This window comes from Balearica regulorum, chromosome Z (genome assembly GCF_011004875.1).
Source record: "Balearica regulorum gibbericeps isolate bBalReg1 chromosome Z, bBalReg1.pri, whole genome shotgun sequence".
In the NCBI taxonomy this organism is placed as follows: Eukaryota; Metazoa; Chordata; class Aves; order Gruiformes; family Gruidae; genus Balearica; species Balearica regulorum.
Genome location: NC_046220.1, coordinates 84,367,230 through 84,385,966, shown reverse-complemented (window position 1 = coordinate 84,385,966; position 18,737 = coordinate 84,367,230). Strand labels below are relative to the sequence as shown.

The 18,737-nt window shown below is 41.1% G+C and overlaps 1 protein-coding gene across 9 annotated transcripts in view; it reads left to right on the top strand.

Moving 5' to 3' along the window:
- DYM (dymeclin) overlaps positions 1-18,737 on the top strand; it is a 218,151-nt gene that overhangs the window by 166,026 nt on the left and 33,388 nt on the right. For 8 of the 9 annotated variants that reach the window (XM_075739713.1, XM_075739712.1, XM_075739715.1 and 5 more), the window contains one exon: positions 9,984-10,166. In XM_075739713.1, coding sequence (XP_075595828.1) covers positions 9,984-10,166 — 183 coding nt within the window. Of the gene's footprint in view, positions 1-9,983; positions 10,167-15,488; positions 15,568-18,737 lie in introns of those variants that run through there. The other variant, XM_075739719.1, reaches the window with a different exon arrangement.

The following is an 18,737-nucleotide window of genomic DNA, read 5'->3' as shown; positions in this document are numbered from 1 at the left end:
TTACATTTGTGTTGGTTTTGCATGGCAAGGTTTTGGTAGCAGGCAACATTGCCTGCCTTGTGATGTTTCTTCTCTTAATTAGGATCAAAATTATTCAGAGTGGTGCTTTCAGTGGAGGATGAATGTCATAGTGCCAAGGTAATGATGGTTTTCAAAAGTCATGGCAAAGATGCAGAACCACAGTGTCTTCTCAGTGAGGAACCAGTGGAGAACTTCTGAATTCAGTTTCTGTGCAGTTGACAGCTTTAGTGAGGGGTTGGTATTTCATAGAATCACAGAATCATAGAACGGTTTGGGTTGGAAGGGACCTCAAAGCCCATCCAGTCCCACCCCCCTGCCATGGGCAGGGACCCCCTCCACTAGCCCAGGTTGCCCAAAGCCCCATCCAACCTGGCCTTGACCACTGCCAGGGAGCCAGGGGCAGCCACGGCTTCTCTGGGCAACCTGTGCCAGGGCCTCCCCACTCTCACGGGGAAGAAGTTCTTCCTAACATCTGATCTAAATCAGTTAGTTTTGATACTTTCTCAATTAAAATTGCTCAGACACTGAAGATAGGTCTGCAAAATCTGTAGCACTGAGTGATTTTCTTGAATGACAGCAGTTGGTTAATTGGTAATCTGCTCTTAGATGTATACATATTTTGCAATGAGTGTCATAGCTGTTACTGCCAAACATAATACTAAGGGTGAAGAAAATAGTTGATAATATAGTCAGAGATGATGCTGGGGCTATAAGGAACTGGTGGAAAAATTACATTCCTGTAACTGTGGTGTACTGTATGGAGGAAAGTTTGGGAGGTGTGAAGGGAAAATGTGAAGAAAACTGTTTGGTTTAAATTGCTAATTGGTCTTTTTTCTCTCTATTTGCAAGATGTAATGTTATTCCACCTTATTCTTCTTCATGATAGAAATAAGGGCTTCTATAATTCAGTTAAACATCATGTAGGATAAAAAGCATGACAACCCATTCCAAACAAACATTAAAGATATGATAAGGATTCTTAAATCTGGACTTAAGTACACAGTAAACTACAAACATCAGGGCATATGTTAGCAACTGTACCCTCCTGCAAAAAGTTTTAACATGTTCATCAGATGTCATCTTTAAGGAATACACTTTTAGGTCTAGAGATTTCATTAAGTAGCACTTACATATTAAATGCAAAAATGTGAAACTTTATGTGAGCATTATATAAGACCTGCCATGCAATTAAAAAAAAAAAAACCACCACACCACAATGAATTAGGAAGTGTCGAAGTTTTGGTTTATGTAGCAGTAATTACTGCATAACACCTCCAAAAAACAGTTTTGCTGGTGACATTTTACAGCTAAGCTGCATTGTAGTGCTGGAATCAGAAACTTTTTCACTTGAGTAACATCTTTAAAGTCCTGAACTCTACTCAAGGTAGACAGGTTCTGTTAATTAAAGCCTGTATCGTGATCATCTATTTATCTTTGTATGATGGAGTTGGGGTTGCGTATGGAACTGGTCCTTTCCTATTCTACGAGTCAAACCAAATGAAATCTTCCCATACCTCTAGGGAATACTGTTTACTTTCAAGGAGAAATGGAGAATTCTCCATTTCCTTTAACAGCGGAAAAATTTATCATTTCAGGCATGCTTTGAGAAAAATACAGATTCACAGTTTCAACTTTAGTTTTCTTAGTCTGAACATTGTCATTTTCCTAGCAGTGGGGCTTCCCAGGTTTTGTGGGACCTTAGAAAATGATCGGGTTTAGTTCCAATACATACTAGTTGCATGTTGTTGTCACGGTTGCATGTGGTTTGGAAATACTGTGTTCTTGCGCGGACAGTGTTGGAGCCCCTAGCTGGTGACTGTCAGGTATTTTGGGCACTGTGGTGGATCCCCTTATGCTGGAGCTTCTTGGTCGGCTTAGAGCAGCCACTGAAACTTGACTTTGAGTAAATGCCTTCCATAGTCATTTACTTTTCTTAAGCTAGTTGGGGTGAAAATAATTTGATATGATTTGCTTTGTCATTTTGCCATCTTAGGAAATCATTGGAGAAGCAGACTTGTCAGCCTTTTGCTTTCCAGGGTGGAATTCAGCACTTGGATTAGATGGGAGGTTCCCAAGAATGGAGTTTGGAAAAGCCAGGATGAAGTGCCAAAGAGGAGGACTATCTAAAGCCCTGTTCTCTGGAACTGAACACCTTCTGCAGTTGGGATACTGAATCCCAGTCTCACAAAAATGCCAAAGTCTGCATGTCTCCTGCAGTTGGGTCCCTCTCCATCCTTTTGGGTCCAGATGCCTGCTCATTCTTTCCTTTTAAAGCAGAGGAGCTCTACTTACAGCATAGCTTAGTAGTTGTAGCATCCCCTTGGGAAGTGAAACACCTTTGGGTCACATCTCACTAATGACCAAACTGTAAGTTTGGCAGGTGGAGTCAACGTCTGTCCCTTCCTACTGAAGTTTTGCCATGCTGCCAGCAGAAATCCTCTCTAAAAAGAGACACTATACCTCACTGTTCGTTCAGTGAAGGAGTTACTCTGCTAAAACTGTTTGCCAGTTAACTTCCCATGCTACTATTAATTTCACACAGGGATACGCAATACCAGAATTAAATAAACCAAAAGATTTCCCAGTAGTGAAGTCCTCAGTAAACAGGTAAAATGGCTGTTTTAAAAAAAACAGGGCTACGAGAGCGAAGCATCACCAAGAATCAATAAAGCACTGAGGGAATATAGACCAATATCTAGAGAGTTTTGATTTATTTGGGAACCTGACTTTGTAGGGGGTTAGGTATAAGTTAAAGTAGTTCAACGTGAAGTGAGTTAGGGTTGGAATTTCAAAGATAGCAAGGGAATGAATGGAAGAAGAGAGGAAGGTGAAGGTGTGACCAGGAGATGAGTTGTGGATTTGTGGATTAGCTCTAGGTTGGCAGAATAATTAGCATGGTATGGTCAATTTGGATGAGAAGTGCCAATAAAAGAACTGCACCTTCACTCAGATACTTATCTGTCCTCAGAAATAGCTTTATGTTTTCTTGGTCAGTAGCTTCTGAAGTCAAACCCTGTGGCAAACAGGTCTTTGGAGGATTGAAGTAGTTGGGTTTGGTACCTTGGCAGGTGTCATTTGGCTTGTCTCCCCTTGGAGCAGAGTGCTCCCAGGCTGTTTTCTCTGGGACAGGACACACCACCATGGCATTTTCTCCAGTGTAGCCTTGTCGCAGGCTGTCCTGGAGGTTTGCATCGTGATGTGGGCTGAAAGCCTGTGTTTCTCGTGGGAAATGGTGCTTTACTGTATAGGCTGGCTTGACAAAATGGTGAGAGTCCTGAAAATCTGCACTTTCAGCTTACGTGGTTATTCAGGAAGGCAACGATAGTGAGTGTCAGAATGGTATTTTTATTTAGCAGCGTGTCTGGCAACAAACTTTGCTCCTGGTGTGACAGCCCTACTTTCATTTCTAAGCAATGATCAGAGACTGGGGTTAGTTTTTGAGGTTATATTCACCATAAGCCCTGCAATTTTTCACTTAATATCTACTTTCCCACAATTCAACATTATGTCCAAAATTTATCTGGGTTTGACATAGAACAGCCAGTGAGTATATGCCAGTAAAATAGATGAAGATAAGATTTCTGTAATGAAAGGCTTGGCTTTGAAGTTCGTTTGCACATGAAATGTAAAAGCAGCTTTCTCGTGTGCTTCCTTCTTTCCCCTCTGCTCTTCCACTTCTTTGGCAGAGTGAGTTTATTTTGTTGAAGGTTTTATTTTCTGCTGAAAATGCAGGAAATTCAGACAGCTCTCTTGGAAGCTCCCCAAAGCTAATACAAACAAGATACATATGCTTCTCTTAAAGTAACTAAAAATAAAGTAAATTATTTGAAACTATTTAACTGTAGAAATTCCCCTGTAAAGAGGAAAGGGAAGTTTACATCATGATAACTGTGGATGCTGTTAAATTATGTTATCAAGGTGAAATTCCCTGGAGTGCTAACTTGTCTATTCCACACAAGAGAGTACCTCACCCTGGAGTTTACAGCAGCTGCATTACAGGCAGTGGAAGAGCTAACTGCTCTATGTCCAAAACCATAATAATTTGAAGTATTCCTTAACATCCATAAAGACAGCTGAAAAATAATGTAATGGAAAATGAAGCTGTCCGTTCATCTAGATTTTTTGTGGATGCAGCTGATGGATCTGAACAGTTTACAAATTTTTCCTCCTTGTTTCTCTCGGGTAAAATGAGGAGCTGTCTGTTTGGAGTTAATTTGGCATTCTTAGTCTTTTTGATATGCGTTAAATATATGGTATGTGTATCCTTTTGTTTTTCCTTGCTGACAAAATTGCCTTTTAAGTCATATCTGCGTCATGAAGGAAGTAGTTGCTTACAATTACAAGTTTTTATGTTTTATGTTTGCAAATTATATTTTTTTGGGGGGGAATCTCACTGAAAATGTTACACTTGAAGAATTATAGTGAGGCATCGTGGATAAGGGCTCAGAATGAAGAAAAGCCATAATTAAGGTTGCCTGTGCAACCTTCGCCCCCACCTTTCCTCTATCTATTCCCTCATCTGTACGATAGCTTTCAGCGTCCGATCGGAGGATGAGTGGTCCCCGCCGCATGGATGCAGCAACACAAAGGCGACACAGCCTTGCCTCGTACGCAGGGTGCCGTACCTGCTGCTTGTTGAACCTTCCTCTGACTCTTCCTCTGCACTCCCTGGCCAGGAGAGGAGGACTGGACTTGGGAAGAGAGGCACAGGGAGCAAATGACCTTGCGGGGGCAGTCAGAGCCAGCTGGGAAAGTGGAAAGTCAGAGGTGGTTTTGCTACTTTGAATTGTGGAGTTGCTAGGAAGGAACTAAAGGAGCTAAAGCTCATTTAGGTAGCTTCTTTATGGCTTTTGCATACTGTATGCACTCCCTGCTCTGCTGGCGTGCAATGTCAGGAATTGTGAACTAGAGCCACCGAGCTTCAACATAAAGAAACTTGCACTTTTGAAAATTCAGATGTCAAGGCATCCTATTACTGTCAGCAAGATACCACTCGCAAAAAGCCATTTGTTGTCATAAGCAATAAGTTCAGAATTGCGTTTGGACATGTTTTTTTGTCAGCCTGCATTTCCATCATGGATTTCTTTTGCTGTTATAGGTGACATTTACACTTTATTTCATTCGTCAGGTTTCTTTGGATTAAGACTTCACTACAGTGTGCCTTTCCTGGTTTGTTTTGGTTTTTTTTTATCCTATTTACATTGTGCGGTTGTAGCATATTGCATTACCCATCCATGCTCGGGTTCTGTTTTTTTAGGCAGATAAGCTTCTTCCTGCTCGCATTGCGCTGACTGTATAACTGCCTTTTTGATAGCATTCATCGTCGTTTCAACAGACAGAAACCACTAGCAGTTATTTAGCTGAAAAGTATCGGTTGGATGGAAAATTGCTGCGATGGGAATGCATGGTGAGAAGCAGGGCTTTTTTGGTAGTGTCCTGGATGTATACATGTATTGTTGTATACTGTATAGCAGCATTCATATGGATCTTGCCACAAAGGAAAAGTTGCTCTGTTAGATCTCTGATTTTTAGAAGAGTTGGAAAGTAGATCTGGTTGGGTTTACAATTACTTGTTGCTTTGGATTGCGGATTACTATACATCCAGGTAAAAAGGAGAAAAAAATAAAAGTGTTGCATTTAAGTGAATTCTAGCTCACAATAAATAAATATATAATCTTGTGCAGGCATGATACGAGAGTTACATTTGTGCGCTAGTGCTTTTTAGAATCATAGAATAGAATCAGGGAATGGTTTGGGTCGGAAGGGACCTCACAGCCCATCCAGTCCCACCCCCTGCCATGGGCAGGGACCCCCTCCACTAGCCCAGGTTGCCCAAAGCCCCATCCAACCTGGCCTTGACCACTGCCAGGGAGCCAGGGGCAGCCACAGCTTCTCTGGGCAACCTGTGCCAGGGCCTCAGCACCCTCACAGGGAAGAACTTCTGCCTCACATCTCATCTCTATCTCCCCTCTTTCAGTTTAAACCCATTACCCCTTGTGTGTCACTACAGGCCCTACTAAAAAGTCTGTCCCCATCCTTCTTATAAGCCCCCTTTAAGTATTGAAAGGCTGAATTTTTAGCCTAAAGAAAACTGTAATTACTTCATTCTTCACCCTGCAATCAAGACTTCAGTATTTCCTTGAATTCAGCTGTACTGTCCTGCTGGTTGTACTGGTGGCTGACAACTGAATGGTTAACCCAGCTAGGGATGCTGTAGCTGAGTGTCCAGCAGATCTTTACCATCTTTCTGGGTAAATGATCAAAAATGCAAAATATCTCAAAATGTCTCCTCATAACATCACAAGTGACTGAAATTCTGATTGTTCTGATTGTACTATTATTTTCCATATAAACTAACACAGGAGGAAAGAAAACAGCAGAATAATTTTGTCCTGGTTTTTATTAGACAGTTCAAGCCATGAGGGGTGGTTAAGCAAAGTTAACCTGAATGACACATGGACATGCCTTCCTTTTTCTCCTAAAAATTATTAACATTTATAGGCTAGAGATTTGCATTCATTCATAATAGAACTTTAAAACCAGTTCTTTATCATTATAAAAATGAAAATTAATTAAATTAAAAGGATGAGCACTCAGAATGTTACGATGGAGGAACGAAAAGATGGGTACCATAAATGAGGCAGGTTTTTGGTGACACTGAGATCTTGCATGCTTCACTGACAGTGATTCAGCTGCTGTATGTCTTGATGGGTAAATATATCCGAAAGGAACCTAACTGTGAGCATATGCCTGGGGTTTGGTGTTTAGGCTGCTTGACTTCTCTGATGTTTTGTAAGCCATATAATTTTCAACTATTTTTACACTTCAGTGTCTTTCCAGCAGTGAGTATTGAATTCTCTGGAAGTCTTTGCCCAGGAGGATGTAATGCTAATTATTAATTATATTGCAGTAAGGAAAGCAACAGTATTCCAGGATGTTCAGAGATGAGAACGTCCAGCTCTGCCCGTAGTTAGCCTTTGCTTTGCACATTTGTGTGTTCCTTGTTAGTCTTTATCAAACTCAAGTTATTTTTCTTCAGATAATGTTTTCACTCCTATGCTCGTTTTCCTCTGCATCCTCACAGCTTGTTCCCATTCTCTTTTCTCTGGCATTATCATTTGTTTGTTCCTTTTTCTTTTAACAAGGGATCCAGATTACCCAGTACTGTACTTGGATCTCTTGTAGCTGTCGCCACCTGGTTTGTTCCTTGTGCAACTCGAACATGACCAAGCATCTGGCTTTTTGCCTTGAAAGTGAAAATCTTTGCAAAAAACCCTACCACATTTAGTTCCTGTCCTAAGAGGGAACCATGAGGTGGTTACCTAGGATTACCTAGGTAATGCAGTAATGTTAGCACTGTGCCTACCTTCCCATCCTTCCTGAAGGCATGATTTCAGTCTCAAAAAGTCGGTATCAAGCCTTTAACTTCCACATTTCTTCTAATGAAATAGGTATAATTATTTCTGTAGGCATAAACATAAAAAGGAGGGAGAGGACTGGTACTCATCAGAGTCGACAGAGTCATCTGAGCCCTGTTTTGTTAAGGAATGCTGTAATAATTCTAAATTACTGAATTTGTCAACTATAAGCAATAGGAAAATGCCATTACTTTTAACTACTCATTTAAATGAACTATTCAGTAGGTTGAAATTGTCTACCTGTCTCCCCCCCCCAAATCAATATCTGGCTTATCTTTTCATATAACAGTCAATTCAGTCACAAAAAAATAGTCTTACGAGGATGCTGTGGTAGTCCTTGTCTTGTTCAGCCTTTCAGCTGCGTTCAGCTGGTCTGAAAGTTAATACATGGGGTGATAAACTTCCCTTCAACTGCAAAATGTTTTTGTAACCTTATTTATATCTGTCGTGACGCCATGTCTAGATGCAGAGGGGCCGTAGCTTGATACTGGTGATACAGAGCAACAAAAGCACACAGCATTTTATCAGCTCTTACAGCATTTCTCCATTGTCTCTTCCAAATGCTGTCCTTGGCTTTCTGCTTGTTTTTTCCTGTTTTGAAAACTTTTAAGCCTTTACAAATGCTTTAATCGCTAATTATAGGAGCGTACAGCTATCCACATAACATATATATTCAATGCTGGGATTGAATCCCACCTCTCTATCTTTCATGAAGCTCATTCTTCTTATAATTTTTTTTTTTTTTTGTATAGTCAGTTATGGGTAAAAATCTTTACTGTAGCTCCTGGATTTCTTCATTTGGGTCCCAGATTTTTCACCTGGAACGTGGTAGCTGAAAAACAGATGGCTGGTTCTGTCCATCAGCGTCTAAAAACTTTTTAAAGTTGTTTGGTTTTTTTTAAAATTATATAATTACTGAGCAAAGTTTCTGGTAACTTTTAATTGTTTGAAGCTGACCAATACCAGAGCTATTAAAGAGGGGGATAGCCTCAAGTTCAGGGAAAAAAATCTGTAACCTCCACAGCCAGTCAGACATCATTGCTAAAGAAGGAAATTTAATTGGAGTTTGTGCACCAAATACTGTTCTTCAAACAAGAATTTCAAAAGGCTTTCATCACTTAAATCTTCTTTTTACATGCAGAAGACAAGTGGTGTGGGTAACTGAATTAAGAGTGAGGATGGACGAGCGGTCCCTTCTCCATGGTCCTCAGCACTGTGGAAGAGGTAGAGCTGCCGGTTAGCGGAATGATGCAACCTTCTGCAGGGCCATATCGATGCCTGCAGGAAGAAATATATCTTTGCATTTCATTGAAAGTAGCCTGAGCAAAGGGGTAGCAAAGAATTGTGCTCTTTACATGAGTCTAACCAGGGTAATAACAGGTTCCCGTATTCTTTTCTGCCTTGGTAAGAGCATGGATCCAACATGTGACAATTCCTATGATGCCGCCTTATAACAGAAAATATAAATCAACTATGTACAGATTGACCGACAGTCTAACAAAATGGTGTTGCAAGTACAGCCTCGATACGAAGTATTTAAGTGCCTTGTGATAACTCAGAAAATAACTGCTTTACAGGCCGTCGGCAAAACTAAATGCCAGTGGTTTCAGTGTTCGTACTAAGCTGAAAAACTCGAGGCGGTTTGGCATGATTCACATTCTTGCCAGACCTGTAAAATGTCACAGTTCCAGCAATACGAACAAACTAGATTTGTCTTTTTTCCCTATCCCAAGGGAGGATAGACAGCTCTCCGGTCGGAACAACTGTATCGGGCATATCCTGTTGTGCAGCCCAAGGAGAGGAATGCAGAAGGCTAACAGCTTATTCAGCTTAGAAAGTCTGAGTTTCAAAAATCATAAGGAATTGTTTGTAAAGGCATTGACAAGATGAAAAGCTCTACAGCTTTATCTTGAGCATTAAGGCTCAGTGCACTACAAAAGGAGAATTCTTTTTTTCATTTATTACAAGTATTCTTCAATACTAAAAAAAAGGCCAAGCACAAAAGCTGGAGAATGGTGGCAGATGTTCAAGGTGCAATAGGTTTTGATCCCAGTCATTTTTCCTTCTCTTGCCTTTGCTTTTCTCTTTCAGCAGCTATTTTTCTGATTATTTTTTTTTCTCTCTTCTCTTCCCTATCCCTCCTCTCCAAGCAGGGGCTCAACAAAAAATATATTTAATTACATTAATTATGCTGAAGTGCTTTTACTTAGCATAGGAAGGTTTGAAAACACTAAGTTCACTTAACCCTTAGTGAATTTGGCTGATTACAATATATTAATGCTTTTTGGCTTGAGAGAATAGCTTCTGTTGAGAGAATCAAGCTATGAGGCTGAGTACTAGAGTGCAATGCATTTCAGTTAAAATTTTGGTTATTACAGGAGAAAACAGACCTCTTTCCAGATACAAGCATGCCAGATTTGCTCACCATTGAGATTGGAACCAGCTAATAGCTCCATTAGTAATAATTACCTGTTCACTGTCTTTATTACCTAATATATTTTACAATGGAAAAGGGCACACTAACCTTTCATTCCTATCTTAAAGGCGCAAGACCTGAATGTGATCGAGGAAGTGATCCGAATGATGCTGGAGATCATCAACTCCTGCCTGACAAATTCTCTTCATCACAACCCAAACTTGGTGTATGCGCTCCTTTACAAGCGGGATCTGTTTGAGCAGTTTCGAACTCACCCTTCCTTCCAGGACATAATGCAAAATATAGATCTGGTGAGTGATGCGTTATTTCAAGGATGTTTACACGTTGTTATTTGATCTCTTTATCCTTTTCAGAGGTGGAAAATATTCATCATCTCTATCCATTTATTTTAGAAAGTATTAAAATGTTGAGGTTTTGTTCTCTGTTTTCTGGGCCTGCACTGTGACTTATTCTCAGCAACATCTTTTAACTTGGCAGAGAAGGGAGATTTGGGGTACATCTGGTAAGTAATTCCCAAGCTGTGACCCGTCTTTCACTCCCCTAAAGACAGTGTCAGCTTGTCATAACTGCCCCTTATTAGAAACCTGTCTTTTGGGGAAGAAAAAGCAGATTTTCATCATCAACCAGTCTTTTTCTTTTCTCTTACTCCCATCATCAGCCTATTAATGATTACCGTGACTTTATTTTAAATAGCTAAGAGCAGACATTCAGCTGCCTTATTGCCTGCACTGTATCTGTGTGTTGCTTTCACCTGAAAAATGTCTCTCCACAGCAATCCCTTTGGGTAAGTAGACATTTTACAAGAAAACAGAAGGAAATAGCAGTGGATCAGAAGCTGTTGTCAGTGTGGCTCTCCATGGAGTATGACTGTGGAAAACAGTCAGTTGCTAATTAATTACTGCTGCATCTGATAGTGCCTTTAATGTTCATATTGAGAACCTGAATAATGATTCCCTGCTAGAAAGTAACAGATTTTAAGCTCAAGAAGTATTTCTTTGTGTTCTAGCTGGTATTTCCAGAGCTGAGCAATGCTTGAAGTCACGCTGTGACCACTGGATGCGAAATACTGGAAGGGGAGGCTGAACAGGGTGCTAAATATCTTGCTGCGGTGAATAGTACATTTATTCATCGTGAATAAAAATCTGCTGAGGTTCTGTTTTAATCTGCTTTTATTTTAAAATATTACAGAAGATTGACAGATTTTTGGTGATCCATAAAGGAAAGTAATTTTAAATGTCAAACTGAAATCCTGCTCTGTACCTATCCCTTCGTCTTCTGGTGTCACTTCCTATTTTCTGGTCATGCAAGAGCTTGGAGAGCAGAGGGATTCGGAGCTCAAAACTCTCCAAACTTTTGGCAGCTGCAGACTACAGCCAGCATGATACTGCCTGGATGATTAGGACAGGGTATCTTCAAGTTGTGTAAAGAGAGGATATGGTGCAGTGAAGATAACGGTGTCCTTCATTCCTGAGATTGGGACCTTCTCTGGTTACTTGTCCAGATCCAGGAAAAGTAGTGGTGGCCAGATCCTTCTGCATGACAGCCTGGTGCATCCCACAGATAGCAGCAAGTCCTTTCCTTTGTAACACTTAAATGTAGGTTTTCCTCAACAAATTAAACAATTCCTCCCCAAAACTATTTAATATTAGGGTACAGCATAATGCCAGTTACATTCAGAAACTATTTAAAGCTTTCCAAGGGAGCATGTTGAATTTTTAAATAGCTCTTTTGTTAAAAAAGTGAGTATGTCAAAAAAAGATTATTTTTTTTTAAATGTACCTGTCACCAGCTGGCAAGTGGTGAGAGCTGTCAGGCTTGAAGATCTGAATAAAAGATTAGGTTCAGCTGACTCCTCTTCTACCCTGTCACATCCTCCACTTCATACATGATATTGGCAGCACAACCCTCCCGGACAGAACCAGTCTTTGTCTTGTGTACTACAACCAAAATGTTTTAACTGGTTTTCCTATCCTTCAAAAAAGTGACAAATCACATTAGTTTTACTACACACATGGGGGGAGCTTGTCTGGGACCATGTGGGCAGTATCTGAGAAGAACCAAAATGAGTTTCTGGCTCCCAAACATTGCTCAGACTTTTCTCTGCAGTGATGGGAGTGGGAGCTCCATCCTCACGGCTGCGTGGGACATTGTGAATGTCTGAAATGGAGATGTACTCAAAAAGGAGTCAGAAAATCATGGGGAAAAAATATTTGACTCAATAAATTCCTAAACTGTATGTTGCTGGAAGCTGGGAGGATCTCCGTATTCTTGACCTGCTCTTCTTTTCTTATGCATCCACCCCAGCCTGCTCTCAGAGACAGGATAGTGAGCTGGCCAGGTTTTTCATGTGGCCAAGGCTGGTCATTCAGTGGACGATGGATCCACCAACTTCCCGTGTTTCTGGGGAGCTCTGTTGGGTTTCAGCCTGCTGTGCTCAATGTAATTTGGTAGTGTGTAAATCATAGCTGTAAATGGTAAGCGTTGCAGCTTTTGGTAATAGAAGGGTGGGGAAGGGAAGTTACCTTTCTGAAGCCCCCAAAGCACATCTGCAGGGGCTGTGGTACATCCTGACTCTCTCCGTTGGTACTTTTTCTGGTCATTACACAGCAAAGTACATTTGGATTATCTCCACCCACGCTACAGTGGAAGCGTGAGTGTAATTTCCATCATCAGGTGTCACTATAGCTCCACATGCGTAGAAGGAATTATGCTCTGGGTCACTCTGACATCCCTCTGTGCTTCACAAAATCCTCCTGAACACTGGATGTACGATTCTCTGATCCTAAACTGTAGTCCAGATTTGTGTTTCATACAGAAATATTAACAGACAGCACAGTAATGTTCTATATTGAAGAAATCTGACCAAAATACAGAATATGTGCAATCTGTGATGAGTTTTGGACACTAGAACAGTTGCCAGGTTGCCTTGTCAAGCATGTATGAAATGGGTATTGAGTTTAATACTTATTGTTCTTACTCTGTTGCACATGATGTTCTTGAAAACCAAATAGGAAGCACAGAAGGGGTGAAAATGCTACAAACTGGATGCAAAATTAGTTGGAAGAATGCACTGAGAAGGCAGTGATGAGTAGTTGATGGTGCAAATAGGAGGAGGCATCAGCTGCAGTCCTGTGGGGTATGCAAAGGGAGAATAGCCCAGAGGTGTCCTCTAAGCCTACTCATTCTAGCAACATCTTAGCTGGATTACTCTTGGTTTAGAATCATAGAATCATTTGGGTTGGAAAGGTCCTTTAAGATCATCAAGTCCAACCATTAACCCAGCACTGCCAAGCCCACCACCAAACCATGTCCCTAAGCACCACATCTACACGTCTTTTAAATACCTCCAGGGATGGTCACTCCACCACCTCTCTGGGCAGCCTGTTCCAATGCCTGACCACTCTTTCGGTGAAGACATTTCTCCTCATACCCAATCTAAACCTCCCCTGGCACAACTTGAGGCCATTTCCTCTTGTCCCATCACTTGTTGCTTGGGAGAAGAGACCGACCCCCACCTGGCTACCCCCTCCTTTCAGGGAGCTGCAGAGAGCCATCCGGTCTCCCCTCAGCCTCCTCTTCTCCAGGCTCAACACCCCCAGGTCCCTCAGCTGCTCCTCATCAGACTTGTGCTCCAGACCCTTCCCCACTCCGTTGCCCTTCTCTGGACACGCTCCAGCACCTCAATGGCCTTCTGGTAGCGAGGGGCCCAAAACTGAACCCAGCACTGGAGGTGTGGCCTCACCAGTGCCGAGCACAGGGGGACGATCGCTGCCCTGGTCCTGCTGGCCACACCATTCCTGATACCAGCCAGGATGCTGTTGGCCACCTGGGCACACTGATGGCTCACGTTCAGCCGCCACCATGGAAGAAATTCTAGGGAGGAATAAGAGCTGTAGAAAACAGGACCTCTAAGGACAGATGAAACAGGTGCTGATTAGCCAAAGGAAGGCTAACGCCAAAGGAAAGCTAACGGTGATGCGATATTTTTCAAATAAAACATTGCTGTGAAGGGAAAGGGAATAACCTTTTTCACATACTTGTGGATTCACAAGTCATAAGGAAAGATTTTCTAATGTTAATAATAATGAAGCACTGTGGTAGGTTTCCAGGGATTTCAGCATTGGAGACCTCTGGATAGCAGACATTTGGCAGGATGATACTGGGGCAGGAGGCAGAGCAGAACATGTCTGTAGGCACATGTGAAGTTGGGGATGGCTCTGCAGCTCCACCAGCTGCTCAGAGTGGAGCGGCAATTGTCCAATTTAACTGCGGTACAGACTTGGTCACAGTAACTGTGGACTTTGCCTCGGGATTTGGACCATTCCTTTTACTCTGGAGATAACACGTAACCTCTGCGTGCTTCATCGTTGAGGCAAAAACAGGTGAATGCTTAAGGGTCATCAATCTATGGAACACTTTTTTTACTGAAAACTACTTATTTGCCTCTAGGTTTTTATAAATAAGCTAAAAATCACCATTGCCAGCTGATTGGGAACATATGGGAACAGTTAATGCTGTACAGAAGAAACTGAAATCAAAATACCTTCTGTTTCTTATTAATTTACTTTTCATTTTAGAAAGTCATCTTAATAGGATATTGTGCATCTTGTTTAGCTAAATGGGATATTCTTCCTCTGGATGGTGAACAAAGAGGAATGCTATGGTTCCTGTTCTGGTCTGCTGCAGAAGTGTTTCAGCTGTGAACTATCTATATGCCTCCACTTCTGAGGTGGTCTATAATTTGGTCAGCAACCTCAGACGTGTCAGGAATTTGGTGGAGATGCTTTGCTAGTAATTTTTAAAGATGAGTTTGGTTCATGGCCATCGTGAGAACTCATTGGCTTTCATTACTTTCATATTTCCTGTGAGCTAGTGATAGATATCGTGTGGTTGAACAGGCTTAACTAGGAGCTGCTAGAATTTTATTTGCAAAATAGTCTGATAGAAATCAGGAGGTCGGGAGCAATGGTTTAGTAATGCAAAGGATTCGATTGATGCAATTTCCTACTAAGAATTTAATTCCCCAAAGACATTTCCCTGCTAGATTTTAAAATCGGTTGAGTTGGCATGGCTCGGCTCTGGCACAGCAACTCCTATTTCAAGACGTGCAGGGCTTGCAGTGGACATGAGTACTAACCTTTCATGGTTTTCCTTAAAATGCCCATAGAAAAACCTTGATCCTGCTGATTACTAGAGCCTGGGTAAATACTTCAAGTGATTTTCTTTCTTTTTTTCTTGTTTTTTCTCCCCACTCCTACCCACTTTCTTCGCTAGGAGTGCAGAGATGAGAACAACAGACTACCTTGAAAAGTTCATGTGTCTTTGAACATGCTCCTAGTTTCAAGGTGAATCTGAAAAACTTCAGTACTTGAAGTTTGCTGATAAACCTGTTCTGTTTCTACCGCTACTGAATCACCTGAAGCTGTTTCGTCTCTTCTTAAATCAGTGAGAGTTGGCTTTGCCTCATTTTTGCTACAGGACGGAGGGTATGACTATCAGATACTGAACATAGCTGTGATTTATGTTTTCCTAACAAAGCTACTTAGCTGATGTGCTAATCCTGTGGTACTTTACGACAAGAGGCTTGTTTTCTCTTTGTCTTCTCCTTGCAGTATGCCATCAATACAGCATCTTACTCTACCAGTGGTGAATGCAGCTGGAAATGCTAATGTCAAAATGTGCATATTTCTTATTTAATCACGTTCTGAAGGAAAGAAATCAGAAAAAATGACGAAATCAGAATTTTTTCAATTGGTGCCAAGTTATTTTTTTTCTCTTTTGTGGAGTTAACCTTGACAGTTGCGGGCAGAGGAGGCAGCAGCGAATCATGCTGTTATTTTTAGCTGGAGGAGAAAGCAAGGAGCTGTAGTGTTAATTAGGCAGCAGCACTACCTGGGAATGGGCTGGGGCATCACAGCACTTCAGCATCCACTGAAAGAATCCAAGTGGAGAAAACGTCTTGTCCTTGATAGCTCTGCTGCTTGGTGCACACTCTAGTAAATAGAAATATTTATTTATGTCAGCCTTTCTGCCCTATTGAAAACAACAAATGGGTAAAATAGTAGACACTGTGGTTATTCCCTCATAATCTTAAAAAAAAAAAAATCTCCAAAAACTAAAATGTCACTTGTAAATCATTCTAGCTTTCTTGTGGCACTTTTAATCTCTGGAGATATTTTGTAAATTTATTGTTTAGAAAACAAAAGGACTAAAGTGTCTCAAGGAAAATTGACCTCTTAGATGGAAAAGATTTATAAATTTTGGAAATCACTATAGAAAACGGTTTTTTCTTTAGAGATCTTAAGTGTATTAATGATATATGAATACAAAGCCTGGAAGTCTCTGAGCTGACGGTGGCCAAGCCACATCACTGCGTGCCCATTGCACGGTTCGTTCACTTGCACAACCAGAATTAGGCTGTTCGCACAGGGCAAGGCATTGTAGATACACCGTTTTATCTGGACGCTGATAAGATATTCCTGATAAGAGGTTGTCTAATCCAGGATTAGACATGCCTTTTAATCTCTGTTAATATGGAAGACGGATTGGAGAGAGAGCTTTTTAAAACAGGTTATGTTCCTTGCGTGGAGAGGGCCTTTCAGCGCACAGCATGACTTGGATACAAGTAATTCACAGCGACTCGTGAAGTCTCTTGTTACTCTTCTTGTAAGGCAGTCTTTGCAGTTATTTTCTGTTTTCTTAGACCAGCTGCCCAAATGATTAATGAGAAAAATAATTTTCAGAATATTAAAAAAATGGGCACCGTAAGAAAAAAAAATATGTCCATCTCTCAGTCTAGTTTGTTTGCCCTGAGATCTGCTTTTTTTCTAGACAAAAATATGCTCAGCATTGGGTTTTAAAGCATGTGCTAAAACTTGAAACTCATTTAATATTATCCAGCCAGTTCACTTTTTCTGGTTTGTTTTCTTTGTAAGTGCAAAAGGAGGTGGAATCGGTTAATTTTCATGGTTATTTTAAATGTAGCTCTGTTGCTTATGTGCGGAAGATAATTAAAGCTCTTTCAAAGGAAAAAACTACCCTTCCTTTATGTTAAGCTTTTATATTTTTATATTTGGGCAGATTACTAGGTAAAGTTTTAGACCTCCTGCTACAGAAGAAGATGGGAGTGTGGGCAGTGGGGATGTAATGCTGGATGCTTTTCGGTTTATTATTGATTTAATGATAATAAGCAAATACGTCTTTTATGATGTCCTCTGTAGAACTCATCTCTTTTTTTCTTATTTCATTGGGGTACTCATTGAGTACCTGAGTATCTCATTGGGATACTGTGCTTCAGGGTTAGAAAGAGAATTACTCCGATTCTGTATTGTCTGAAGTAGTAAGGCAAATAATGCGTCGAGACAAGTATTATTTAAGTAGATATTTTTCATTTCAGTCTTCAGCTGCATACCAAAAATAGCCATTCAAAGTTCTGTGAAATGCTGACATAGCCTGAAAATATTGGAAGCCTATCGCACTTTTGTTCTTTGTGAAATACAACTCAACCAGATTAGTACCTTTACCACAAAAACATGAAAGTCATTTAAAAACATGTTAAGATTGGAGGCTTTGACTTTCCAAAATAGGAAACGCCAGAATTCAGAATTCTGTGAGCTTCATTCAGTTTTTTATGCATATGCATTATGATAGTATTTTATCCTTTTGATTAAAAGCCGAATATTAAATTTTGCTTTTGTTGTGGTTTAGCAGAACTTGAGCTAACAAGGCAGCACTAGTGGGACGGATTCTCTGCATGAGCCTGCCCTGGGCGAGGATAGGTTTCGCCAGCGATTACTGACCACAGGGGAGTGTTGAAATGCAGGAAAATGTTTGTTGGTTTGTTTTTTTTTCTTTCGATGTTTGTGGGCAACTTTCTTGTTCCTCTGTGAGCCATGTATCCTCTACTAGCAATTTGTCCCAGACTCTATGCCAAAACCATGTCAGCCTCACTCCAAGGTCCTCACGCTTTTTGCGCAAGCTGTTTCTTGCCATTTTCCTCTATAATTTCTGGTTCCTCCCTCCAGCTCCTTTGCTTATGAATTCAGCACATCATCCTACTCCTGTGTTTTTCAAGGATCGGAGATCACAGCGCTACAGAGGGTCCTTATCTGTAAGAATGTAAAACCTATCTGCAACATCTGCCAGAGGCAGTGAAGTTCTCCCCTCTATCCAAGTATGGAGATAATCATAAGGACAGTGCAGAAGGTTAAACCTGAATTGTTTCTTGACCAATTTCCACAATTCTATTATTTAAAAAAAAAACAAAACCCAAACCAAAAAAACAGCAAAAACCCATGACAACCCCAAAAAGCAACTTCCAGCCTCTGTCATATCTCTCTGACTCCCTCAGTGCTTCAGTTTCTAGAGAAAATTGCTCTGCGATCCAGCAAATCTACCTGCTCAAAATAAGGGCAAGGGTTTCAGGGATCACAAGAGAGGAACAACAAATTTGAATCTCAAAGTAATCAAGCCATCAGCTGTCTTTGTTTTATTAACAGCAAATGAGCTGGGAGGCATAATTAGGGTAATGGTTTCTGGCTCCAGCTGTGTCTCACTACAGAACAAAGAGAGCTCAGCAGAGATTTTGTGGTATAATACACTTTTCCCCCCTTCTACTTGGGAGAATTAACAGAGATTACTCGGTGTGCTGGAGGTTGGGATTCAGATACAAGTGGACGTTAGTACTTTTCAGAGGAGAGTGTGTCCAAAGCCTACAAGATGTTGGGGAACCTACCAGCAGCACGTGCAGTGAGTGGAAGCTGTGCATGGCTCCAGCCAAGGGGTACCTGGGTGCTCACGTGTGCACGGACTCTACCGTGGCTCTGACCATCTTGTGGTACTTTCAAAGGACTCTAAGTAGG